This window comes from Pocillopora damicornis, chromosome 9 (genome assembly GCF_964200805.1).
Source record: "Pocillopora damicornis chromosome 9, jaPocDami1.2, whole genome shotgun sequence".
In the NCBI taxonomy this organism is placed as follows: Eukaryota; Metazoa; Cnidaria; class Anthozoa; order Scleractinia; family Pocilloporidae; genus Pocillopora; species Pocillopora damicornis.
In genome coordinates, this window is record NC_142678.1 from 21,671,427 (window position 1) to 21,698,255 (window position 26,829).

General features: G+C 37.0%; 6 protein-coding genes across 10 annotated transcripts in view; 4 read left to right on the top strand and 2 right to left on the bottom strand.

Annotated features, from left to right (window-relative positions):
- LOC149040648 (coiled-coil domain-containing protein 148-like) overlaps positions 1–1,422 on the bottom strand; it is a 69,693-nt gene extending 68,271 nt beyond the window's left edge. For both annotated transcript variants that reach the window (XM_089182568.1, XM_089182567.1), the window contains exons 1-2: positions 1,277–1,422; positions 382–822 (exon numbers count right to left, since the gene is read on the bottom strand). In XM_089182568.1, the coding sequence (XP_089038694.1) occupies positions 382–822; positions 1,277–1,337 (502 nt within the window). In that variant the 5' untranslated portion in view covers positions 1,338–1,422. The remainder of the gene's footprint in view (positions 1–381; positions 823–1,276) is intronic.
- Positions 1,423–1,478: 56 nt separating this feature from the next.
- Positions 1,479–3,900, top strand: LOC113673028 (INO80 complex subunit C). 2 transcript variants are annotated; one of them, XM_089182588.1, is made up of 6 exons: positions 1,496–1,610; positions 1,673–1,789; positions 1,903–2,002; positions 2,214–2,276; positions 3,001–3,068; positions 3,686–3,900. In XM_089182588.1, exons 1-6 carry the CDS (start codon positions 1,497–1,499, stop codon positions 3,809–3,811), a joined length of 588 nt encoding a protein of 195 aa, XP_089038714.1. In that variant the 5' UTR covers position 1,496; the 3' UTR covers positions 3,812–3,900. The 2 variants fall into 2 exon arrangements, with proteins under 2 accessions (XP_027045177.2, XP_089038714.1); XM_027189376.2 differs by lacking the exon at positions 2,214–2,276 and having other exon boundaries at positions 1,479–1,610.
- On the top strand, positions 3,876–10,401 carry LOC113673023 (uncharacterized). 2 transcript variants are annotated; one of them, XM_089182577.1, is made up of 7 exons: positions 3,876–4,524; positions 5,555–5,673; positions 6,551–6,833; positions 7,627–7,787; positions 8,273–8,513; positions 8,853–8,926; positions 9,380–10,401. In XM_089182577.1, the coding sequence occupies exons 1-7, from the start codon at positions 4,086–4,088 to the stop codon at positions 9,596–9,598; spliced, it is 1,536 nt and encodes a 511-aa protein (XP_089038703.1). In that variant the 5' UTR covers positions 3,876–4,085; the 3' UTR covers positions 9,599–10,401. The 2 variants fall into 2 exon arrangements, with proteins under 2 accessions (XP_089038703.1, XP_089038702.1); XM_089182576.1 differs by lacking the exon at positions 8,853–8,926 and having other exon boundaries at positions 3,934–4,524.
- On the top strand, positions 10,387–18,371 carry LOC113673024 (TNF receptor-associated factor 4). 2 transcript variants are annotated; one of them, XM_027189371.2, is made up of 7 exons: positions 10,387–10,746; positions 11,061–11,115; positions 11,897–12,001; positions 14,058–14,222; positions 15,001–15,078; positions 15,739–15,813; positions 17,276–18,371. In XM_027189371.2, exons 1-7 carry the CDS (start codon positions 10,577–10,579, stop codon positions 17,855–17,857), a joined length of 1,230 nt encoding a protein of 409 aa, XP_027045172.2. In that variant the 5' UTR covers positions 10,387–10,576; the 3' UTR covers positions 17,858–18,371. The 2 variants fall into 2 exon arrangements, with proteins under 2 accessions (XP_027045172.2, XP_027045173.2); XM_027189372.2 differs by lacking the exon at positions 11,061–11,115 and having other exon boundaries at positions 10,409–10,746.
- LOC113673026 (uncharacterized) lies at positions 17,355–22,056 on the top strand. Its single transcript, XM_027189374.2, has 4 exons — positions 17,355–18,894; positions 19,602–19,633; positions 20,350–20,421; positions 20,890–22,056. The coding sequence occupies exons 1-4, from the start codon at positions 18,829–18,831 to the stop codon at positions 21,203–21,205; spliced, it is 486 nt and encodes a 161-aa protein (XP_027045175.2). The 5' UTR covers positions 17,355–18,828; the 3' UTR covers positions 21,206–22,056.
- LOC113673025 (snRNA-activating protein complex subunit 1) lies at positions 21,897–26,766 on the bottom strand. Its single transcript, XM_027189373.2, has 11 exons — positions 26,608–26,766; positions 26,435–26,465; positions 26,193–26,324; positions 26,019–26,084; positions 25,246–25,320; positions 24,522–24,629; positions 24,045–24,166; positions 23,671–23,716; positions 23,035–23,160; positions 22,357–22,422; positions 21,897–22,162 (listed from the first exon to the last, which is right to left on the bottom strand). The coding sequence occupies exons 1-11, from the start codon at positions 26,727–26,729 to the stop codon at positions 22,076–22,078; spliced, it is 981 nt and encodes a 326-aa protein (XP_027045174.2). The 5' UTR covers positions 26,730–26,766; the 3' UTR covers positions 21,897–22,075.
- Between the last annotated feature and the right edge of the window lie 63 nt (positions 26,767–26,829).

Sequence of the window (26,829 nt, forward strand, 5' to 3'; positions counted from 1 at the left end):
AATTAATTAATTCACAATTTCCTACTGAGTGCCTATTTCATGTTGACCTTGAAGAGAGAACAAAATTTACATAATAAACCTGAAAGATAAATGAAACACTGAGCACAACTTCCAAGATTTTATGATAATTCTCCTATCTTGCTGCTACACATTTCCTTAATTTGTTATCAGTATTTGGTGTTAGATCAAGATAAAAACTACTACCTGATAAGTTTGAATATCCTCATTACCTGTTTACTGGATAATGTCAGGATATTACCAGGAGAAGTTTCATGTTGATCACTTCTGGGAGTTAAAGGGTTAAAACATGACCATGTCAAGAGAACTTGCAAATTCTAAAAAATTAATTAAATAATTAAGAAATTAAAGGTTCTGACTGACCCATCACAATTCTGTCTCTGTTCTCTCCAAGCCAGAACTGCAAGTCTTCTCTTAAATCCCATAATGGTTGAATAGTGCTTTTCTTAAACTCAGTGCTGTCTTCACTAAGCACTTCCTCATAGATTTCCAGATCTTGAAAGAACTCCTTAATTGAGCTGTAATCAAGAGGACTTCCAGGTCTCAATGCATCAATTTCACTTTGTAGTTTTCGCTGTAAACTATGAAGTCTTATTTTTTCTTTTGACCAACAGGCTTTGTGCTGCTGAATAAGATTCTGTTCCTTTTTCGCTTTGTTAGCTCTGGTTATCTTTTCTACTTTTTGAAAGGTTTTGTTTCCAGCAGCTTTCCTGAGCTGAGCGATGGCTTGAAGTTTGTCATAATCAGCTGGTCTATACTGATTACTACCATGTCCTTCTATAAAGCGGTTTACAAGTGAACTATCTGCAAAATCAGTAAAAATACCTGACTTCATATTTTAATACTTAGAAGAAAATTATCTTATCTCAGAACTTCAAGACTCGGCTTGTTACTTATATAACATAACACATTTTAAGGTTCTTTGCATCTTAATATGACACCTGTGCCATTTCGAAAACACTAAAAAAGTTAACATTTTACAGTTGTAAAATAAATCAGTCAGTTAGTAAGCTTAAGTAGGTAAGTAAATAAAAATATTTATCGGGGGCTCATGATTGTATACAAAACAATAATAAAACAGTGAACTTCACACAAATAAATGTAATCAAATCAAAGTATACATTACAAAAGACTTAAAATATCCTCCAAACAATGAAATCATAAAAAACAATGTAAATATGCAGAGTGAAATAATTTCATTTAAAAGCTGCTGCTGATCTTTGGAAATCATTTAACAATTTTGTTATTTGATCCCTACCTGCGGCCCCGATGGCAGTTCTGTGGAAGTTCACAAACTTCCTAAGATCCCGTCCACTCATTAAAGTAAAAGTCAGGGACCTACATGATTACATTTCTTGAAAAATCGCTCAGTGACAACCGTCTCTACTGTCAACAACATTTTTAACCGGGAGCCATTTTGAAACTTCAAATTGACCTCGTTTTCATTCTAACAAAGTACCAACTTTCGTCTCGTTCTCATGCTATCCAAGATGGCGTCAAGTAGGCCTTCGAGCAGAAGTAAAAAACCAAAGCGTCCATCGAGCCCTGCCGTGGCTGCCGCTCCTCCAAGCAAGCGAAAAAGACCTTTAACTGTAAGTTAATCTATTTGTAAAACATTTAAATTCAGTTTTTCTGATGTTTTCTTTTGTTTTAGCCCTGTGTAGCTGACGAGTTCGATTCAACATCAAGTAGTCCTTCATCATATAGTGCTGTCAGCGAGGCCAGTACTCAGCCAAACGGCCACTTTGTGTTCAAAGATTCTAATTTCGAAGTAAGTTTGGTTACTATACTATAAATTTTTTTGTAGTAAAAATAAGAGGTAGTTTGTGTCTTCTCAAAGATGTATATGATTAAAACATATGATAAATTTTGTTCATACTTCAGCACTCTGGTGTCAATGCAGGCAAGAAAAGGATATGGAAAAATTTAAAACAAATAATGACGTTAGAAAGGGGACTGCCATGGAAACAAGATGATCCAACATGTAAGTAGCCCAGCTTATGGTTATCATTTATTTTATCTCTCAGTCAGTTTATGCGCCATGATTGGTCAACTTAGCCAGCCGTATTTCACAATTTGGCCCACAAATTTTTTAATTTTTTTAATTGAAATCTTTCCTCCTCCTCTATTTGAACTCAAAGATACAATAAATATTTTACTAACCTTATTTTCTTGGTCCATACCGTACGTTACAGATCTTTTCAGTCCAAACTATTTTACCTTAGGACCAGCAACAAATGACCTTCTAAGGAAAATAGGTATTAAAAATAAGTACATGTGCACCTTTTGGGAAGCTGAATTAGAGAACCTAACTCACCTGTTTTGATTTTGTATCATTTGGCAAAAGTTTAAGTAATGGTTGATAAATGACAAACACTTTGCAGGATACAGACCTTATCAGAACTTATCCTTCATAATTGGTTTGAGACCTAATGCTTTCAAAAACCAAAAAAAATCCATCTCTATTTTTAGTTGCGAGATATTTGATCCAAATTTGTTGAATAGGAGATTGAGTCCCCAGTTCAGTGTTTTCTCTTCCTTTGTAACCTCATTTTCAAATGTCTCACAAATCGTCTCTTGAGCCTCTTTCCTCTGGCATTTTATATTGAAACAGCCTACAATAGATTAAAGTGAAAAGCCATGTAGTTGTATCCTCTTGTTTTTTTTTTTCCTTGTAAGGGATGTCCATATAGTATTGTCAGTAATTTAAGTGTATCACAAAATAATAGTAATTATAATAATAATGAAAAAAGGAAGTTACAGATTCTCAGTTTTTTTTACCTGGATTTATGGTCCCTCACACAGTGTGCTAGAGGGCTCAAAGTCTGAGCAGAAAAAGCTTGGTCCATAAGTTACAGTGCAGACCTCAAACTCAGTTAGTAAATGGTATCTCTTGAGCCTTAAGGTACACCAAGGGTTAAGCTGGATAGAATGTTAGGCATGACTTGGTTTTTCAGTAGTAATCTCATTTTGTATCTCCAGACAGCAGCATAGATGCCCCACCTTCATTCAAACCAGCCAAAAAATATGCTGACCTCTCTGGCTTACCAGTAAGTGGTATTTGAATGACATTCCCATTTTTAAGTATTTATTTGTAAATAGTCTTGATAGTTCATTGACTCCTTGTCATTGCATCTGAACAAGTCAGATGCAAGAGATGATGAAGTTTCAGATTTTATTGACTTGAGTGAAAAGGAATCAGTGTAAAATTGTTTTTTGGTAGAGAAACACAATGTAGTTTTACACTGACAGAGTCTGATTGTGTGTTCTGTTTATGTTTTATGTCATTTATGAAATGTAGGTTTAATTTAGCTAATCCAGCCTCTGACCTTGCGTTGTGATCTGTTTTAGTTTTTTTCTTCTGGATTGTCATTTTTTGTGCAGGGAACTAGTTTTTGTTAACTATCCTCTTTAAGCACTAGAGCATTAACAAGGAGAAGAAACAATTATTTCAACTTAAACAGTTTTGCAGGTAGTTGTACAGAGTTGTACTTTTCACATTCTGAATTCCTCACCTAAGGTGTTCAATTTTTTGGGATGTCCTAGTGTGTACATTATGTGTGGAGATTGTGACCAGTCTGTAAAGATCAGAGCTACAAAAATGTTAGGCTGCAAGGCATTTAAGATTTTTGTCAAGGATAAAAAATCAAATTCTTGTCCTTTTCAGGCTAAATACAAAGACCCGAGAACTGGAATACAATACAACAACTCCATGGAATTTGGTTCAATTCGTAGTTTGCCTATGGATATTGTCAGCGGGTATCTGACCTTGCGGAAAGCGGCACCTACATGAATTGAATTAATTGTATATGGAATTTTGGATGTTAATTTAATCATGTAAATAGTTGAAATAAAAAAAGAATTCAAGTTATTTCTGTGAAACAGTGTGTCTTTCCTTGAGTTGGTTTTTGATTTTGATACATAAAAAACAAAGTGCTGAGTTTCAAGAAATTTTATTCAGCTTTCTTTCAAGCCCCACTTCCCCTTACCCTTTCGTCTTCCCTCTTCAAGGAATCAATAATGTCACATCACCTGTCACGCAATCCCGTGATAAACCTGGTAACAACATGGCAGACGATGAGCACCAAGTAAATAAAGGCAAATTTTACCTGCGAGGTGAAGGTATGAACGATAAGTCGAGGGAACTTTACGAAAGAAACGCTTTGGGGAACATTGTCTCGCACCTATTTCCGGGGTATGGAGAGTTCTATGCGGTTCCGTGGACAGCAAAGAAAGAGATTTTCGAACTTTTGTCAGTGTTCGTCAAAAATGGTTGTGATACTTTCGAATACGTTGGAAGTTTACGTAAGAATGGGGGAATCTTGGCGGAAGAGACGAGTGACTTATTGCATGTTTTGAAGCCTCATATGCATAGTAGCTCAAAGAAAGAAGTAAACAGATATTTAACTGCGCTAAAGCAACCATTTTCGCGCCGTGTGAGTGAACTTTTTATTGATGACTTTGTTGGCCGTCCAGAGGGAAAGATTTTTGGCTGGATCGATTTAGGTGTGACAGAGTCACTTAGGCTTATTTCCTACTTAAAACATGTTTGTTCTGGTTATTCTATTTTATGGAATTTTAGCGATTTGTTAGGAATGTTAGCGATTTGTTAGGAATGTGTTAATTTTGTTAGTAATGTGTTAATTGTATTATTCCTTTAATTGCCGATTTCCCCTATGTAATTCCTGTTTAATTAATCGCTCCTAGCCCAAATTTGGTTTTAAGTTATTTTTACCTTTTCCTGTATTTGACTATAAGTTACAACTGTTTGCTCGGTGAGTTCAGTTGATTTGTTGCCTTCCTGAGAGTGTCTTTAAAGCGGATTTTAAGCTGTACTAGCTTTTGGTATGTTTCAGTATTTTATGTTTGTTTATGGTTGTTTGAGCCCTAAGCTTAGCATATAGTTGTTTCCATTTGTATTTTTGTAGTGATTTTCGGGTTAGAATCCGCTTAGTTTAGCCACGTACTCTTTCTATCTTATACTGTATCTTATTTGTTTACGCTGACCTTTGTCGCACAGCATGTAAGTTCTCTGCTATGTGAACTACAATTGTTTTCGTTTTAGCAGCTGTAATATTTTGCTTACCTGCTTCCAATTCATTGCTGCTATGATTCCTGTGTTTTCATTACACTAGTAATTTCATTTTCTCCTTTCACTGTTTATTACTGTATTAGCTCAAGTTGTGATATTTAGCCTAGCTTGTAGTCTCTGTTGAATTCATGTCTGGTTTAGCAATCACTATTTTCGGTAGTTTCTGTCACACAATTTCCTGTTTACAAGTACTTTGTTTGTTTCCTTTCTTTACTGAATTATTTCTGTCTGTAGGATATCTTTTACTGTTAAGTACTTTTTCCTAAGTCATTTTAATCCTGCTACATCATTTGGCTCATTAGAACTTTGTTTTCTTATTTATTGTTTAGTGTCACTCGTTCCCGTTTTTTATTGTACCGTTGCATTCATTTGCTGTGTAATAAACTTGTAAATCTTCCCTCGGATCTTTTGTTCTTACGTCGACCGTTTGGCCGTCTTACATAGGGACAACGCAGATTGAGTACGTGGACCCTGTTAAGCTTACTGCAAGAGTGAACAAGTCGAGAATTGATCAAGAGTGTTCGCAGCTTGCGGGGAAAACACACATATACGTAATTTGTAAGGTGGGGATAGCCATTGACTTACAGTGATTTTCCAGCTAATATTTTCTCATATGATATCTTCCGAATTATTAGCTCCGTATGTTGGTGGTCTTTCCTAGGGAGCTCTGTATACTCTCCTAACCTTAAGATAAATAATAAAAAATATCCAATCCTGTGGTGTTGTTACATACAGTGTTGCCCTTAATAATAGTCAGGGATTCAAACCACGAGCAAACTTGAGTGGACCTACATGTGCCCGAGCCAAATGGTGGGTGTTAAATTAAACTGGTTCCCCAGGGTTTTTTTATAGGAGAGGATGATTGCAATCGGTTCAGCAGGGTGAAGAATGTAACCTGAAATGAAATCTTTAGTGAAAATGAAAGGATATGAAGTTTGGAATCTTCATGGTAATTGTGAAGAACAGCTCCTTGAAAAACCTGGTCGGCTGACAGGTTGTAATTACCAAGTGACAATATACTCGGATACCTATGGGCCAACAAGTGTACTTAAAATTGTCGGCCAAAAAGTTTTTCAAGGGAGTTGTTCTTCACAATTACAGCCTTCTGGATGCACCCTTTGTGTTTTTTTAATCATTTTGTACATGCATTTATTAAGAACACCCTCATTATAGGAAAATTTTCCCCTTGGACAAACAAAACAAAGCAACTCTTTCTAAATATGCTTTTGTTTGGAGGTCTCTGTTCAAGATTTCGTAAAAGGCAAGATATTTTTTGGTTCTTTGTTATTATTAAATGTTAAGAGACTACTAACACATTTTAAACAACATACAAACAAAAAATTAGACTGATGTAAAATTTGTAAATGTATGGTTGCCTACCCTACCATTATGTAATCAGTGTGTAACCCAAATTAACAGAATTTTTCACTTTGTTTGTAGGTATGTGACTCTGAAAGACTCCATTACTATCCAGCTGTAGAATACAGATCAAATTGGTGGCTTGGTAATGATAAATCATTACTAGAAAACCAAATCAGACTTTGCACCAAGTCTTTGGATAGATGTTGTATTTCTCAGGATGTGAGAGGTCCAAGAGCATTAAGTGTCTGCCGCATCGCACTGACCTGTGGTGGGATACTTGGTATACCCATGTATGATGTCAAACTTACCTCAACAAACTGTTTTAGGACAGATTGGGAAGGAAAAACGTTTTTTGCTCAAGGTAAACTCGTTCATTGCTTACATTCTCAAAGGTGAAGGGCAGCCAAATGTAAATCAGTTTCTCATGCAGGCATTCTACAGCCCTAAATTGTGTCTACACAATTACCCATGAGACTGAGCTGTTTATCTGTTTGTGTTTGATACAATTTGGAAAAGCTGCAAATAGTGAGCAACATAATCTATGAACAGTGAAAAAGTGCCCCCTTAGCTCTTTCCTCCTGGCTAATATGATCAATTAGCTGGGATATGTGTTCCAATTAATTGAAGATACATCTACCTTAGTTTGTATGCTGTTACAAGATGTGATGTTTCACTGAGCTGATCTTTCCTGTATGATATACACAGTATCTTGTTTCACCATCTACAATTAGGTCTTTTGCCTCACTGATGATTGTTTTCAACTGTCCATCCTTATAGGATGTTGACTGACTGCTGTCAGATCTGGCAGAACTTCTAAAGACCTGTATGCGAGCTTAAGATTTGCTGCACTGGACACAGTGCAGGTAGATTATAACATTCTTAGGACCTTGCGGGATATCATAAACTGCAATACAGAAAACTTTATAGCCAGTGAACACCTGGTACTGAATACTGAGCATAAAAACCAGCAACAGCATTTGGTAATCATTTAATTTACTTTTAAAGTCACTGGTTTTAATGAATCAGTTGGTTTGTAGTGCTACTTTCTGTTTACATTTTACAGTCATACTGTGAGATTATTCTGGAAAACTTTACATTATTGAAACAGGGAACATATTACTAAAAAACTCATACACTTACATGTGATACTTTAGAACTTGATTTTGAGTTTGTTAACTGGTTGACATCCCAAGTACAAGGCATGAGAACCAAACATTTCTGGCAGCCTGCACTGAGAAAGCTGTTTAGTTTTCCTGCGATAGATGATAGACAGGTGGCACTGGAGTTTTTGCTTGAAACCATGAAGAAATTTCAGGTAATCATTTATTATAATATTGTGTGTAGTATAGCTTGTAGAACAGGTGCGGGGATAGTTGGGTAAGATTGGGTCTCACTGACTTTCAGTGTTTATTGAGAAGGCTCTTAAACTTTTAACAATGAGGTAATGTGCACTAGTCGTGGAGAAGCTAACAACAGTCAGCAATGTCTCAAAATTAAAGCCTGGGCTTGGGTCATCATCAACAAAGTCATTTAAAAAGTTCCCTTCTCTTGTGAATGGATTTAGTTCTTGAAATGGATTGGTCAAATCAGCTGTCAGTGACGTTGTTTTTTTGTGACAGTCAATATGCTGGCTTATTATGCTGGCTTAATACTTTATCTTTTTGTGGTGAATACATAATTTATGAGGTAAATAACTCATGCAAAAAGGTGTTTGGGTTATTTAATGTGGAGAGAACAAGGCAGCTTAAGTTGTGGACAAACTTTTTTGAACTGAATTTTGTCTTATGCATTTCTTTGCAGACAGAGGAGGAAGGTAACATCCAACTGGTTGATTTGTCCTTTGTGATTTCCAATCCCCCTCCATGTTTGATGTCCAGTCCATTTATCCTAGCCTCATTTCTGAGAGGGGCTGATATTATCTTGACTTCCTCTCAGGAGGCTGATGATGGTGAGAGATATGAAGAACAAGTAGTATTTCAACCAGAAAATTGCCAAAAGTATTTGGGAATTTTGGAAGCTCTTCTCACAGTGCTTGTGAAAGGTATGTCTTAGAACAGCTTCGGCCACTCATAATGTGTAGCAGTTGCAGTATTAAGTGAAGGGCTAAATTGATTAAGGTTAGCGGCCACTGACTCAGGTTTGCCAAGGTCTCCGCGCTTAAGTTAAATTCAACGGAGAAAAAACTTTGCGATTACATTCTAACAGGCGCGGGCCCGAGTTAAAAATCGTCCTAACTTTTGAAATAGGCTACAGAACAGTAGCCCTTTGAATTATTGCTAGTTTCTTTCTGGCCACAGAATTTAGGAAGATGTTTTTTTTTAAAACAGTTTGAAACTGCCTTACGCACTTTGAAGTAAAACTGATTTTAACTCTCACTTAGGTGTTGTAACAGAAGAGCAGGGAAAATGCGTTTCCCAGCTTCTTGCTACAGAAGTAGTCTCTCTACAAGAACTGGTACGTGATTTTCATCCCAAGACCTCACCCAAAATAATCAGATATACAGTTTACAAAGCTTTCGATAATTTACAACTTCTAATACTCTGGCGCCATCGATTCAGTCAGTGTAGCGTTGTCTAGTCAAAAGTTTTTTTTTGTATTTAACAGAAGCTTTCAGTTTTCAGACTTTCAGTCTCAGGCATCTTTTTTATGTGAAAATGAGTTTTGACAATATGTATTTTTATACAGAGACAACCACCTTAAAATAATTTTACATTGCTTTGCCAAAAGGAAACCCGTTTTTATAATCTACGAAGCCGCGTACGGAAAAAGGGGTGTGCATGGAGATAGTTTTTTTGATTAATTGAACAACTGGAAAACCACTTGAAAGCTGTCGAATGTAACCAAATAGTTGTTATCAGTCAACTGAAAAAATAACTTTCTTTCAATTCTGTTTGTTTTGTGTTTTAGTTTTACACGCAGATGGGCTGCATATGCTCGCCATGGAAAAGCCTAGACCCATGCGAAAAGCCTTTGTCGGAATTATGGAAAAATCCCTCAAGGACAAGAAATTTCCTGAAAAGCCTGGGACTTCAAGAGATTTACCAAGGAAACCAAGTGGTTGTTATCTGCCCCCAGAGCTGCCAGTTACTGAACATTTTAGCGTTATTTTTCGGAAACATCGACTAAGAAATGATACCGCGCCGTGATAGGTTACAGTCTCTCTTTCCACATGTACTCGCTCAGTACTGAAGCATTTTACCGTTCACTGATTCCGATCGTCATTAAACTATGATTTCTGCTTCGCCCTGCGCTTGCAAGAAATCTGTTGCATATATTTCTTCTGAGAAAAACTTTCTCACTTGCCAAGAGTTAGGTTCCGATCGCTCAATATTTATTATAGTAGTTGCACTAATCTGTTTTTAAGTCTGTGTTTTTTATTTAATTATCATTTATACACGGTAAAAAAATTTATGTGGATATTCCGTCTCCATGGTGAACATAGCATGCCTTTTATCTTGGCTTCAAAAAATTTCATAACATTTCCGTGGCCTTGGAGAAAGTGTCTAAGAATTTATATTCTCTGCCCATCTTTATATATATTTCAGTGGAGAGGGAGTTTGTTTGCAGATCAAGGCTGATTAACTTTTTGCTTTTTCGAGAAAAGTCTTCTATTCGGCACCAATCACTTGTGAAACAGAATGTCGTGTCTTAGTTCCCAGAATACGTCCAATATAATCTGATTTTTTTTGTTTTCGTATTTTTGTGCGTCAAAATATTACGTGCGACGAAAATATCTTCAATTTTCAATTTCAATTCCGAGCAATTTGAATATTTACTTTAATATGACCTGATATAATGTCAAGATAAACATGACAGTGTTGATAATGGACTAGAAATGTCGTGTTATTTTATTGTTGACGTTCTGTGTTTCTTGGCAAACCAGGCCTGTATCGAGGCAGATGTATTTTTATAATAAAAAATAACAGTCAGACGCGAGCTCATTATTATTTATGCCATTCATTTAAACGCTGGATCAATTTTATGCCCGACTAAATTTTGCGTCCGGTGTTGTTGCTCGGTACCGCATTCAGGGAGGAAAAAAAAACGGTAAAAGAAAATTGAAACTTTTACAGCTTGGAAATAAGATGTAACTGTGTTTTAAACATGGCGGACATGGTCGATAGAGAAACCGGAGGTTACGAAGCAGAATTTCTGATACCGGTTCCTGAAGAATACGAATGTCCTATTTGTCAGCTAGCATTTCGCGATCCAGTTCAAATCGAGGATTGTGGCCATCGATTTTGTCAATCATGTCTACAAGAGTTAAAACGAAGGTGAGCTGCCGTTTTTCAGAAAATCCTCTGCCGCGGTTGATAGGTGCACGAAGGAAACTTGAAGAAAATGATATTTAAAGTGATTGGAGGCTAGTTTGATATTATCAGTTATTTTCAATCGTTTCGGTTCGAGGGATACTGATTTTACTTTTTCCTGAATTTCTAACGATGGCATAGAAATTTCTGTCTATGATGATAAAATTTCATTTGTTTGGTCGTTGTCCGAAAAAAGTAAAAACCTTGTGTGTTGCGTTCTAGTGAATTCGAGGGCCTAGAGTATCAGAATAATTTTTTCCCCATTGATAAAACTGCAGGCAAGGAAGCCCATGTTTATGCCCTCTGGATAGAAAACCAATTTCATCTTCCAAGGTAATTTAAATAAGTTTTGTATTTTCGTAAATTTGTATATTGTGTTCACTTACTTCGTTACCATGTGGTTTCGTTGTAAATATCGCTGTGGTTGCGTTCATAATAATTATGTACATCTTTTCCTTTCAAATGAAATATCGAAATTTGCGTTTGTTAAGAATTTACCCAAGAAGTAGTTGTTTAATCGCTTATTTTCTCTTTGACGTTTTCGGCGAGCGCCTTGTAATGACTAGTGGTCGATACCATTGTCGCGCAGACATAGCCGTCAAACATGCAAACCGCAAATTAAAATTCAGAGTCAGAATAGACAATGCATATATTTCGACTTGTTGTTCCAAATTTAAGTAAAGTTAACGAGAGTTGTATATAAGTACTTGAGTTTTATAGCTGCAATGTTAAAAAGGCAAAAGGCTGTTTGCGTCTCATTATCCTTTTAAATTCTTGAAACCATTATCGCAAGTGTCCCCGTGTACTCGTCGTACAAAAACATTTCAATGCCATTTGCTATTGACAACAGCGAAAGCGTTGACAAAAACGGACGCGACAAGCGCTTGATTGTACTAGAAGTGTTTTTGTTACATACTGAGTCATAAAGTCTTTGTAAAATGCGGGTCAAAGTCTTGTTTGTGGTTTGAAGGAAGGCCATTCCCTTGCTATAATTCATTTCTCTTGTGCAAACAGAAAGAACACCGGCTATTACATTTGCTTGTATGAAATAATTTTAGCTCACATCTGAGACATCGACGACTATTTTACCCTTTTTTTCTTTCTTTCTTGTCAGATCTTTGTCGATAAGGCAGCAAAGCGAGCCGTTTTATCACTCGGCGTGAAATGTGCTAATTGGAAAAGAAAATGTGATTGGACTGGAGATCTTATTTATGTTGAGGTAAGATTAGAGAACATTTAAAATATCTTCGCTTGCTTTGTTTTTGTCTTGTTTTATTGTTGTTATTGACTATTTGAACCTTCTCACTATCGAACAGCCTAATTTCCCCATAAGCTACATTTGCATCGTTGACTTTGAGAGAAAGTATTTCCACGAAGACTTTGAAGTATGGCGATAGATTATTTGTTACACAATCGCATGCGAATATAAATTTTCAGTTCTTCAACCAGCTCTCATCAACCCAGCTGCATGTCTCTGTTTCCAGATCACGTGTCTCAGCATTTGAGTGCTTCCTTTTACAGATGTCAACTTTCCTCTTTTTTAATTGTTTCGTCTTGCTGTTCGAAAGAAATAAAAAAAAGCGATGCTACAAATTGCCTTTCTTTGAGCAGGATTAGATGGCGGGGATTTAATTATTATGAGATGTTTTCCGGCGTCGGAAAACATTATTTCTAAAGATGTACTATTTTAATGCGAGCGGTTTATTGTTTTCATTTAGAAATGTAATTATTATTTTAATCCTAGGATGACTGTAACATCGGATGAAATTTATCTTTCTCTCTTTCTGGTAAAATTTGGCAATATGAATATCCCACCCAACTACGAATTTACCTCTGCAATAGATTACATCTAAAGGAAACACTGTTTACTCTTTGGAAAGTGTAATTTTCATTTGACATGTCTCTTCCAAGAATCGGTCGTCCTTTTTACTAATTATCATTTTTCAGTGCAAAGCAAACACGACAGAAAATGAATTTATAACAAAAGAGTTCTCATACTTCTCCATATACGAGTCATCTCAACAATAAATAAGCTCAAGAACTACTCCAAAAACGAGCTCAGGTATTGCAATTTCTCCACACGATTTCCTTTGTTTAAATTGTGGTTTAGATTGGGTGTTTTGATATATCGGCTCATGAATGGTACGACCATCTGGTCAGAGTATTAACACATTTGGTGTAGTCTTCGAATTATCCTTATATGTTCTGCTTCATGAAAGGCGTCACACAGTAAATATTTTATATCGGACGCGTGTTTAAAATCGAGCCTCGTGATTTCAGCGTGGAGTTTTTATTTTAAGTATCAGTAAATGAAAAGGCATGTGTTTCTCTCTGCTTTTCAGTTTATTGCGAGTATTCTCACATTAATCGTCATCATTTGAAATTTGCGCAATTTATCGCACAACATATGTCTCTGAGCAGTACCGAGAGATCTGACACCGTAAACACTTTCATCACTCAAAGAATATTTCTCAGGCTTTAAAGCACGAGGTCGTTTTGTAATGCCAACATCTTTTCGTGCTTCAGTACTCTTTGTTACCGACAGCTGAATCTTCTTTTTCGTTGACTGTCGATTGATAGTATTTTCGAGTAACTGGCCAGTCCTTGTAAAAGCTCCTTTAACAATGCTTCATTTGCACCACGAGCAAATATTGGTAAGTCCGATCCCCTTCAAGTACTTTACCTTTTTTTAATTCATGTTAACAAATTCTAAATCCCAGACAAAACATATCTGATTTTTTTTTTTTATTTAAACGTTAGTTTTAAAATAACTGTAATTTCTTGTCCGAACAATTTTTAATTTGAACGATGGAGCCTTAATTTAGCTGAAAATTTCGTTGTCAGATTAACAAAATGTCCGTCGTAATTTTCTGGAAAGACAAACCAAAACTGTTTTTAAACCTTGCTTCCTCCAAGGCCTTTGATGACTGATTTTAGATCTGTTTATTGTGCGGATCAATTTATGTTTCATGATTCTAATTTGAAATAGGATTTGTTTTTTCACTTATTGCGATCAGCTTTCTGCACAGGAAACAGCAGCAGCAGCAACGACAAACTACTAATTAAGCTTTGCTCTGTTGGTAACAGCGTCCAGCTGGTATCTGAGAAGTCTAGGCCTAAGTTTTCAAACTTTGCGTCATTTGCAATTTACATACGATTTCAATCAGCTCTACTGACCCACTGACTCACCAAATGCCCGGCCAACGTACCCATCCACTGCCTGACCAACCGACCGAATTTAGAATAAATAGAATTCCGTGAATATTTTCTTGCAGGAGCACATGAAAAACTGTGCGTACGAAGATGTCCATTGTACAAACGTGGAATGTAATGAACTCATGCCTCGCCGAACGCTTCAGTATCATCTGGTGTCAAAGTGCCGTTGGAGGGTGGTGTCGTGCCAGTTTTGTTCAGAGATGTATACCTACAAGGATAGTAAGGTAGGTATGACTTGTCGCTTTTTTGTTGAAACGTTCACACGCATGCGCCATTCTACGCGTGCCATGAACTCGAAACCTGTATCAATAATAGTAGGGTTTGCGCAGACAGTATAGCCTGAGCTCTACTGATGGAGATGTGCTTGCCACTTGGCATCATTTCCTTGTCTGGTTTTACAAAAACTACTCACTGATTTTCTTCCTCCTGTGTAGTCGCTTTGGCTCCTGTTTTGAGCCAGATTTGTCCAATTTTAAGAGTCATGTAATTCACTTTGGAATATGAGAGGTTCACAGCTTGGGTGAGGTCGCTTCCTTGGCAAGACATTTGCTAGACAGTGGCTCTTTCATTATAGTTTCATAAATGGTGGAAAGGGGTTTTACAGCACGAAACTGTTAGGGCGTGACTTTGAGCCCAGGCACACTTAAGAAAGTATGTTGTGTTGCTTGATCACGATGTAAAACGAAGAATCGAGGAATTTTTTTCATTTGAGACCCGAACTGATTGCGGAGCATTGCTAATGTAAAGTTCTAAAACCAACCTGTGGCAGGCTTTCAGTGGGAAGAGACGATTGCGAAAAGGGTTGTGGGAAATAAGCTGAGCATTTGAGGAAGAAACAAAGTAGATCCTCCTTCCCTCACTGGCTTTGCTTTTCTTTCACCTGCTTTTTCATCGTCTTCTTGGACGCAATCAGAGCCTGGAACAAGCTAGTAGAAACAGAGAGAAAAGTTGTTTAGAAAACGTCATTTTTCTCTCTTACTTTCTATTTCCGGAAAATAATAGATTCACATGAAAGTATGCAAGCGAATCCCTTTGGAGTGCGTCAACAAGTGTGGAACTAAAGAGATTCCTCGAGAGGAAGTGAGTTGCAGCAAATATTGTGGAAGGCAAGATGAACGAATGGAATAATTTTTATAATTAGTTTGAGACCATCTAGTTTCTGAAATATGGAATTTTGTGGAGGACCTTAAGGAATTATACATCTCTTTCCAGAGTATTCAATCTACATGCTAATTCAGAATTGTTCGTCAGGGAGACCACGAAGCTATTCACCTGGTTATGGGCAGAAAAAAGTACAGATAATTGTGTGTGGATGTCAAATTCGTCTCCCCAATCCGAAGCTGGGATTGGCCCGACAAGTCCGAACGACTAATGTTTAGCCTGTATAACAATCGTTGAGGAAGGGGAAAGGGGGAGGGCTGGGTCTGAAAGTTGAGTTTTGGCTCAGTCCTTTGAGGGAGGGGGAAGGGAAGGAGGAAGGGGGGAGGAGAGGGTGTATTTCAACGTTTAATTAATCGTGCGAAGATCGAAACATAGGCTCTATCTCTAATGAGGAGTTCCATAAATCATCAGCACTTTTTATGTCATGGGGTAAATAAGTTATGTCGTTTTTTGGTTAGCGTTTATTCAAGGGACAGCGTCCTTGAATTCCTGGGTGGAACGAAACAGCGACTTTAGTAACCATCGCCGTGGAAAAGAATTATCTGAAGTTTGACTTGTCGCCTCTTTTATCTCCTATAGATGTCTTTTCATTTGACTGAGTGTCCGCTGGCAATCCATCCATGTCCTTATCAAGACATTGGTTGCGTATTTAAGGTTGGTGTTCTTTGGTAGTATGGTTTTGTTTGTTTGTTTGTTTTTTTTTTTGACATTCAGTAACGTGTTATGTAATAGTAAATTAGCTGCATTCAGTAACGTGTGCGGCAGACGTCGAGAAGTATTGTAGAATGCAACTTGAAGAGGCACATTTCTCCTAAGCAAACTTAAACAAAACCATCAATCCTGAGCTAGACTAACACATCTGGCCTTATACTCTATGTACTTGGCGCTAGCCTGCGAGTAACCCCTCATTATTGGTGCTGCAGCTGCAGGAAGCGCGTTTCTTCGCCCGCGAGAAGATTGGAGACGAGTCGGGGAGAGGTTTGCCAGAGGGTCTGGCACTAATAATCAGTTTTAGACACCTTAAGGCCTATTTACACGGTACGACTTTGTCGCATGCGACAAGCTTACGACAGGCCTACGACATGACTTAGGACAATTTACACGCGCACGACATTTTCACCTACGACATGCCAAAATCGCGTGCAATTCCACTCGTTTCGGCCGCGGTCATTGTTTCAATAATTTGCAAGAGAAGGAAAAGAACCTCTTCCTCGCTCCACAGTGATATCATATTCTCTGTTTCCTCATCTGAGAACGTATTTTTCGCTTTGGAAGCAGTCTTCGACTTTCCGGAGGCGACTTCCTCTGCCATTTTGACGCAAGAAAATTTCACCTTCCTCCCCTACTCAGTAGAAATTTGTCACAAAATACGTTATTTCCTATCAATTTCGGCTACGATTGTCGCAGCGTTTTAAAACATGTTTTAAAATCCTACGACATTTTTTCGTGACGTGCACGACAGTCGTAAGCGAGTGGTAGTTTTGATTTACACGATACAATTCGTGTCGTAGGCCTGTCGTAAGCTTGTCGCATGCGACAAAGTCGTACCGTGTTAATAGGCCTTTACTCAAACCTATCGTCGGCTCACGTTCCTCAAGGCTCCATACTCAGTTCCTGCGGGAGAAGAAACACTAGAACCGAAGCACTTATAATAACTACCTGCTTGCAGGCTTACCAAGAGCCCATTACTTGGGCTCCTGAGGCTATCAAGACGATGGGTGAAGGTGAAGACCAGAGTGTGATCACAACCTACTAGGGGAAGGGGCGCGGTCGAGCGGTTTACGGCACTAAATTTGAAATCTAAATGTCCCAGGTCAAAATCAGCGCTACTCTGCGACCCAATTCTTTGCGCGATTTTCCCAAGTTTAGCTCCTCCTGTGCGTTACGCAAAGAGCTAAGTGCTTTACCCCTGGCCCGATCAGATATTGAACAATTTCGTTCTTCTTACTGCTTTTGGTAATGTGCCTTAAGGGGCTTCTACAACCATCAGCATAGAAATTATTGATAAATCGGTGAAAATTTTATTATTTATCATCTGATTTGGTTTTAGTTATTAGTTTATCATTTTAACTTGACTTTCTTAATCAACTTATTGTTTATCTGTCTGTTCTTTCAGGGAAAACGCGACATTCTTGAAGACCATTCTAAGAATGCGGTTCACACGCATCTGAGCTTAGCTCTTCTTAAAATTCGTGAAAATGAGAGCCGAAGTACTTGTACAAACGGCGTCTTCATCTGGAAAATCAGCAATTATAAACAAAAGTACGAACAGGCTGTTGCTTCACCTGAAGACCTGGCTATCTTCAGCCCACCATTTTACTCATGCCAATACGGATACAAACTGAGATTAAAAGCCTATCTCCAAGGCCGTGATCGCGGCAAATCAACGCATTTATCATTGTACATTATCATAATGAAGGGAGATTATGATGCGTTACTTGAGTGGCCCTTTAAACAAAAGATAACTTTTTATCTCATCGATCAAGGCGAGCAGAAAGCGCATCGTACACATCAGCTCAGCCCGAATCGATCACTACCTAACATTAAAGTTGTGTTTAATCGACCTACTATGAAAGAAAACCTCGGCATTGGTAACCCTTGTTTTGTACCACACGAAATGCTTGAGTCTGGCGAGTTTATCAAGGACGATGCTATCTTTATCAAAGCAGTTGTTGAGCCATCAAAAGCAACTACTTAACTTGTTTAATTTAGGTAAAAACTCGGGGTTAACGCAACTTAATCCTAATTAATCCTTTTTCTTTTTTTTCACTGTGTAGCCACAATTGGCAAGATGACATATAAACTGAAAAAGTACAATCTTGGAAAAAGTGTTGTAACACATTCCTCAACTTAGAATTCAAGTTCACCCCACCCGTTCTCAATACACCTCGCAGAGTTGATTTGGGCCAGCGAGGCTTTTACGTAAATGATGTTTTCCAGAAAGCGAGTGTAAGGAAGGACAAATGGGGGCGGATCCTGTTCAACAAAATTCTTGTCAGTGAAAATTACTAATAACATGCATATTTCTCTGTAATGTGGTAAAGCTACTGAAATTAATGAAAACAAATTCCGACGAAATCAAAACAAATTTGCTTATGAGACGATCACCCTGGATGAAAAAGCTCACCTGATTGCGGCGCCGATGAGCTTCAGGTTAACTGCTCCATAAATCCAACGTTTGTGAAAAATAAATAAAGAGAGCAAGAAAGAAATAGTGGTGTTATTGCAGGTCCGGTGGGGAAACTGTCGGCATTCATGTAGGAATTCTACTTTTAACATTAGAGATTGCATATAGTGATAAGGAGTTGAGCCGTGCCGGCTTACTTCAGAAACTAATTTTTTAGAATACAATTACATGGTCTGCTAACTTTTTGTGGTATTGGAGAAGATCGTTATCACTTCAACCAAAGATCTTCCACTTATTGTTTATAAGCAATGCTTTAAAATTGAAAAATAGAATACTTATTTCGTTGATTCGGGCTGAATTTCTGGAAACGTTACTGATGATGACAGAAAAAAATACGCTGTAATCAAACGAACAGTCCATTTCCCCGGAGGGTGTTAATACATGAAGCGTGACGCTACGTGTCCAAATAATTACTATGCACATTTATTTTTTCAAGTTTTTCTGCGTTTGTTTTACGATGTGAAGCGAATGGCCGCAGATACATGTATATGGCTGTTTTATCAACTTATATTTGGGCAGTAACGCTGTTCTCGGTCACTGGAGCTTGGGTAAGGATTTTTTAACATCTTCAAGTTATCTCTGTTGAAAATAACGAATCTAAGCATCTATCTTATAAGTATATGTTCAGCATGTTTTGTCTCGTTGGCGCTCAGACGCCATGTTAATTTATTAGGTTCAAATTAAAAACCTAGTACGCAAAAAGTGCGTTTTGACCTAGCTTACCACAAGTTAAGTCGAACTTTCCGCGAAAACAATCGTTCAATTTTGCGGTTTTGCAGGATAGCTGAAGATTAATTAAATAATTTTATCATGACTTGTGCTATGTTTTGTTTAAAAATAAAGCATTTCTAAGTTGTTTTGAACCTAGTCAATAGGATTTTTTTAAAATCATAATGGCTTTGAAGACGATCATGTGTTGAATAACATTTAAGATTGCACGATACCGTACAAAGTTTCAAATGTGCCTATGGCAAATGTGCCTATGCGGCTCTACAATTCCCGTTGCAAGTCGTTGCCCTAAGGGATCTTCGTGCTTTGAAAATATGCGCTCCTAATCTTTCAAACTTCGATATTATCTCTGTCTAGTATGAAATAGCGAGAAATTTGAGAAATTTGAATATTAACACGTAGTATTAAATGATTTCTTTAAGTTAAGAGAGGAAACCCAGAAAATCACACATTGATTGACCTCAGTTTTAATGTGAGTTCAGTTGTTGATCTCCTCATCGTGTTCTCTCCTTCTTTGACCATACAGGTGGATGGTTCCTATTACTGCAGAAGTGACTGGTAAGTTTTCATTGTGTTTCAAAATCAATCCAGGATTGCCCTGCTTTACACCATCATTAGTTTAGAAACACAAACCCCCCACACAGCCAATTAGATGCAAATTAAAACTAAATTCAATCGCGACTTCGACACTTACCGTTTTTCCAACCCTTCAGCCTTAAGTCTTGCTCATACTTTACAAGTTCCACTTTTTTCCCAGTGATGTTTACCTTTCCATCTGACGCCTGACCATCGTGACTTTTACTTCTCTTTTACTTTTTAACAACTGAACGCTCAATCGCAATGCACTGTACACATGTCTAGTTGTAACTTATGTAACACGTAGTCAACAGATCTACTGTCCTCCATAAGGTGGGCCAGAATTATTGAGGCACACTGTGAGGAACAATAGGGAATTGGTTTGGTTTATGACAATGTTGAAGAAACCAAGAGTAATTTTCATTGAAAGTAAACTCAACCTGTGTTCAACTTGATGGATAGGTGAAGTTATTAGAACCTCCTTGACTGAAGTAGGAAATTTGGAAGTTTAACATCCCAACATGTAATGGGTTCTGTCGACTTATCCCTTCTTTTTTGTATTCATGATGTATTCTCTCTTTAACTTTTGGTGACAAATTTGATTTGACATGTTCAACATGATTACTGATTCAACATGGAAATATATCAAGCTAGGCTGATCATAGTAAATAATAGTTAAGTTTATTTGTTTCATGTAGGTGTAATTATAATGAATATTGCTGTGGTGATGATATATGCTGTGACTATCTCACTGGCTACTGGTATATTTGGTAAGTTTTCAGCCCCATTTCAGGACTGAATCAATTTTCATTACCTTCTTTAACCATCAGTGGCCATAAATCTTAATTCAGGGAGTAGGGCTAAAGATACTTGATAAATTTCTATGTAGGTGGGGTAGGGACTGTAATTGTAGTAATCATAGGCTTAAGTTATTTGGAAAGGTTACAAGTGATTTGGAATGCAACTGATGTTGTAAAGAAGTACAAATCAATTAATTATTTCAAAACTAAGAAAAATTGCTCAACAAATAGGCCCAGTGCTTTATTCCAAATTCCAAAAAAGAAAAAAAGAAAAATACACTCAGTCACCTTTAAAAATAATGCTAACATATTTTCAACTTTTTACTCTCAATTTAATCTTTGTGCTGTGTTCCAGATGGTTTGACATGCTCTCAGCCAAATAGTTTATAAAAATATTTGCTTGTCTTAATATTAAGAGCAAAATCTTCTAATTTTCAGGCTTATGACAGGACTTCTGCTGTCTACTCTGATGTTAGTATGCTGCTGGTTGCGTTACCACAGATACCACTCCAGAGAATCTATTGAGTCAGCAAAATTAGGCTACGTTCCTGTACCTGGGGCTGTGATGACATATGGGGATGAGTATTTCATTCACCAACAGCCACGTCAGGCACCATTGGTGCGTGAACCTCCACAGTTCAAAGCTGCATTGGAATATGCAGCACAACAGCATGAGAGTTCAAGATATTATCCACCTCCTTATAACTATATAGAGAGACGGACACCAAGTGCCCCACCTGAACCTAACAAATGAATGAACTAACTGCTGTGATCAGTTCTTTGCAAATGATCAAATGTTTTCAATACATAATAATGATGATCACTGCTGAGAATAATTTTCCTAGTAGAGCCAATCCATGGCTTTGCCCACCTTGAAAAGTTTAGCGCAAATTTGTAAAGTTATTATTGTTCCATTTCTGTGATATAGCCTGGTAGTTAAAGGTTTCACTCTGTTTATAGGGAAATTCTCTGAATGTCCAAATGTTCCAAAGTCTTTGATTTACCTGACTTGACCTTAATGCAATAACTACTGATCACCACAAGACACTGGTATCTATCAAAGCAAAGAGTGGTTTGTGGCAATCAGAAATAATAGGCTCAAGAATATACTTTGATAGCACTGTGGCCAGAGATATGTAATTATTATGTCAGTTAATTTAAGGCTTACAGCAACCTGAAAAAATTAGCCTGAGCCTTTAAATTGGGATCAAGTTGTTCTTCATTACAGTAATATTGAGAAATTAGGGAGGAAATGATAACAATAAGCAGTGAGAGTTTAAGTTGCCATCATTTGAGATTCATGAAAATTTAACTTCAGACACAAACATGTGTTAGGCTTTGTAAAGGGAACATTTTTGAAATGAAATCAATTCAACTCTGATGGTCTCTATAAGAAAAATCTCAACTTTCTTAAAGGTATTTGTCAAAAACTTGAAGAAAAACAGTTTGGAAAACATTAAGCTTTAATTCTACAAAATAAGGAGGTGCTAAATATTTTTGTCAATTTTTTTAATCTCAGAAAGAGAAAACTTATAATAAAGTTTACTACCTGTATTTATTGTACATTGTCTTTTTCTCTGAAATAAAAGACTTACAATAATTCTATATTTTTAGGAAATTTTAGCTATTTTTTGGTACGCTTTCTCTTTGGCTTGCTTCCTTCATGCGTTGATTCAACTGTTGGCTGAAGGTGTCTCATACTTCTTGTTACCTTAAAAAAGAGTTATTTTTTTGTGAGTTCAGTTAATAATTAAACCTTTTTACCCACTTGCTCTGTGGATGTGCCACTGGAAAAGTTTATTTCAACTCTGGTTACCTTTCATAAGTCCAACAAAAGTGACATTTTTCACAGAAAAAATATAACTTGAATAAATTTGACTATAATCAACAGTATTGTATACTGACCTTGGATGCTGTGGAAAATGATCTCTTCTTTATGTCTTTTATCCTTGAGCTCTTTGATATATTTTTCTGCAGAGAGAAATCCTTAATATTAAGTAATGTCAAGTAATAAAAGAACACACATGCCAAGACAGGTGATGAGGTGACGTTTAGTCAACATAACAGCTCTAAAAAACAATTACACCACCTGAACTTTAACTGTTATTAATTATTTCAATAATTATCAAAATTATAAAAAAATTTGTTTGGCTTTGTTCAAAATTCCAATTTCTGCCTCATCCTCTATCCTGGTTCTGAAAGTGTATTCTGTCAATATCGGGTTCTTCAAGTTTGTCTTCAATCTTTACTAGTTACCCTTTGACTCCCAGAAGTGACTAACATGTAACCTCTCCTTATGATATCCACATGTTTTCTAGCAAATGGTTCATGAGAATTCTAAAACTTATCAGGAAGAAGATTTTCCCTTGATCTTACACCAAGTTCTCATTATTAATTTACAAGGAATTGTGCAGCAGTACCAGGAGAGAATTAACAGTCAGATCTTGGGAGTTAAAGGGTTTTAAAGATACATGACCCCTCTTTGTATCTGGTTTTTATTCTCCTCTCATTTCACAATTGAACAGTTCTAATCAGTAAAAATGTTTGAGGATAAATAATAAATTTATGAGCTTGCTTGTTTACCTGACTGGCAGCTGAGGTCCCAGGACAGGCCTCCTCATTTGTCATTGTTGTTGTTGGTTGGGTGTTTCCTGATTGAACACTATTTGCATCTGATAATGATGTCCCAGTTTTCTTCTCTAACACATGCTTTTTGAAGAGAAACAAATGACCAGATGAAAGATAAATTTTTATCAAAACTTGCTTCAATTGTTAGTCACTCACATCTAAGTTTACAATATATAGTTATAATTACTATAGTCAAGGTTGATTTTGAAAATTTAGGTAATGCAAGCTTTTTTTGACAATGTGTTGTTATACTGAGGGGGGGGGGGACACAACATGTCTAATACTTGAAGGCAAGGTGAGGCAGCTTGGGGGGGCAACAAGGCCTAGGAGGAAGTGTTACCCCTGACATCAAAAGACTACACCTTGAACCCATGGAAACAGACTTCTGAGAAAATCTTACCAATCTTCCACTTTGCTCTAACAAGTCTAAGATGAACTTCTGAGCTGCAATCTTTTAAGATTATTTTGAAATGGCCTTATATAGATTATAACTCTTGCCCCATATTTACATTCTGTTATGTTCTCCAAATTAATGTTCTAGGAAAATGTAACTTGTAGAATATGACACATAACACACTTTCAAATCCATACCTTCTGACATCTCATTCGCTTCCACTCATCAAATTTTTGCAATTCACTTGGGAGAGAAAAAAATTCTCATTAATTCACAATAAACTTTAGCTTATCTAAAGAGAACTGCAAAACAACTTCAGGCTACAAACTGTAGGAGAAAGAAAAAGGTTATTAATAACTAAAGAACTTTTCCTTAATACACTGTATGACATAAGTTAAGATTAACATACTCTCCTCCAGTTTAATTCAGTGATATCACACTGTTTTTGCATGCAGTTTACAAAGGATTTTTGTTGAAAAGTTTTCAAAGTTACTTCTGTCAGTATACTTGGCATCAGATAACTCAGTACATCAAAACACTGTCTTTATTGATTAGTTAAAGTTTAACCAACCTGGCAACATCTGTCACCATTTCTTCAGATATTGCATTAAATGACCTATCTCCACTAATGAGCCTTGTTTCTTGTAACTTGTTCTTTAATTCTTTGTAGTTGTTGTGAGCTTCTTGTAAATACTGTGACAAACAAAGCACTTGTAAGCAAACAAAGAAAATTTGTCTTAATCTCTGGAAAGCAGGACAAGTTGTAAAGATCAATCAACAGCTTTACAAAGATTGACATATCATAAAGAAAGATGTTTTTTTTCTGTCCTCATGAGGAATCGAACCTTGGATCATCAGATTCCGCGCTCCGATGCTCTACCACTGAGCCACAGAGACTCCATGGTGAGTGAGGTCTATTTTGAAGTTCAAATGACATACGTCCTGCATACTGCTAGGATCAGCAATGTTGATAGTGCAATGTTTGTAGATAGAAATGAGAGAGATGGTAAGTTTGAAATATCTTGTTAAAATCAATTTTAATGTTTACCTCCATTGCTTGAAACCTTTCTTCCACAGTTTCATTCACCTCATCAATCAAAGTAGAACTTTGACCTTCATCTTGGCCAGTAATAGTTTCTCTGGAACCATAGGAAAGCTAAAATATACATGAAATGGCTTAAAGTCAATGTCACCGTCAGTATTGATTTTTTCCCCTTCACTCTAGTCACCTACTTCATCTTTAAGATGCTTTTGGCAGTTCAATTACTATGAAAACCTCTGGGAAAACTGTAAAATCCTGGTAATAGGAAAAATCCCAGAGGTTATACAAGTTTGTCAAGTGGCTACAGGAAAGAATAGTTATAACTTTTTCTGGGGATCAAAGTGACAATCCCAAGCTGGATCAAGAACAGCAAATCAGAACACAGGATTGACTACATCTCTCCTACTTCTGCCACTAGGTACCTGGGCTGTCACTAACAGCTATAACATGTTATACAGCCGAGCTCACTTGATATACTAAGTGAAGAGGTCAATTGCTGTCCTATGACACCTGGGCAAGTATTACACTGCCACAGGTAATATCTCCAATGTAACAGCTGCCCAGGTGCAAAGAGAAAGCACTTGGTCACTTCTAATGGACTGTTAAAAGAATTATTATCCTGTGTGAAACATAGGGAGAAGATGATGGCGGATCAAAAGCCATTTAGGGGTTAATTCCCAGCAGCCTTCACTTAATTTGTTTAAATAAGCATGAAATTCAATTTTTTTACCGGAATTGGCATAGCAACAAATAAGAAAGCCTTTCCATTGTTCAGAAGTCTCAAGATATAATCAGCATCATGATGCTAGGAAAAAACAATAATAATAAAAAAATTGATTGATGCTAATATTAAAATAATGAGTATAATAACATTGGTAATATCACATGAAGACTACATTGTTGAACACATTGTGTATAATTTCCTTAAGAGACGTCCTAAAGAAATGTATGCATAAATCATCAAAGTGCAGTATTATTTAGGAGAGGAGCACTAGTCCAGAGTTAAACTGGGAAAGCAAATTTACTAAATACTTTGTAATATCAGTATTCATGCATTTTTTTAGTCAAGGTTATGCTGATTATTCATATTATACACTCAGAGGGGTACAAAAAAAGTAAAAAAAAAAAAAAGGTCAAGTCTATACTCAAGACTATTGGCCCACCCAGCCAAAGTTTATCCTGATTTCACTAGAGCATGAAGTGACTAAGAGTATCACTACTCCCCCCCCCCCCCCCCTGAAAGGGATGCTAGTCCATTACAAGGTTACCCCCTTCCCTGAATGTCATCAGGCTTCCCTGACAATTCGTTGGTATTCATTTATACTCTTGGGTGGAGAGGCAATGTGAGAGGAAAGTGTTTGCCCAAGAACAAAACATGTCAACCTGGCCAGGTCTGAATCCTGGACCTCTTAACTGGAGTCCACTGGGGTCGATAGGGTACCAATAACGTCATTATCTTGAATAATCAGAGTTGGTATCAGAAATACAGCAATTCTGTATCACCTTTTGCTCAATGATTTGTTTATGAAGTTCCTTGAGGTCCCTCATCATCGATAATGTCATTCGAATCTGTAACAAAAGAATATTACAATTAATCTAACAAGAGAACCTGCAGACTGGATGATCTCCTTACAAAAAACACAACACAGACAACGAAAACTGCATACAGTAGATTACCTTCACTTTTGGTTGGCAAAGCTGTGTATGATAGATGGCATACAGAGCATACAGAGCTCCAATACGACACTGAAAGCTACTTGGAGTTGATTCAAGGTAAGTGCTGATGATACGAAACAAGTAGTCTACAAGCTGTAACAGAATTAAACAAAAAAATGATAAACCAGGTTGCAATTGATTTGCATAGTTTTGCGCTGAAATTTCGTATCATAAGAATCACTTTGTATGACAATGTATTACACCTGTATTCTTCGGTCGCCATCTCTTCCACCGCTGGAAAAAACGAAAACAGACATCGATTGAGCTCATAACTGGACGGCCTAATTCTAATAATTTATATTAAAGACAGCTTGCAGAAAAGAGAACCAGCTTCTATTGTCAGATCAAAAACCATCATCTTGGAGAAAATTCTTACCAGTGTATTAAAGAGAAGTTCATCTCTCTCCATACTTCACAAAATTTTTCAAATCTTACAGTGTTTAGGCTCTCAAACCGCGACAATAACAAACGACAATCTGCGATCAAACCTTCCGCCATTATTTATCCTCTTCAGTCATCACCAAGCTACCACAGCCAAGAAAAATCATGGCGCTTTTGCAACCTGGGCACCAGGCGCGCTCCTTGAAAATCACCGAAA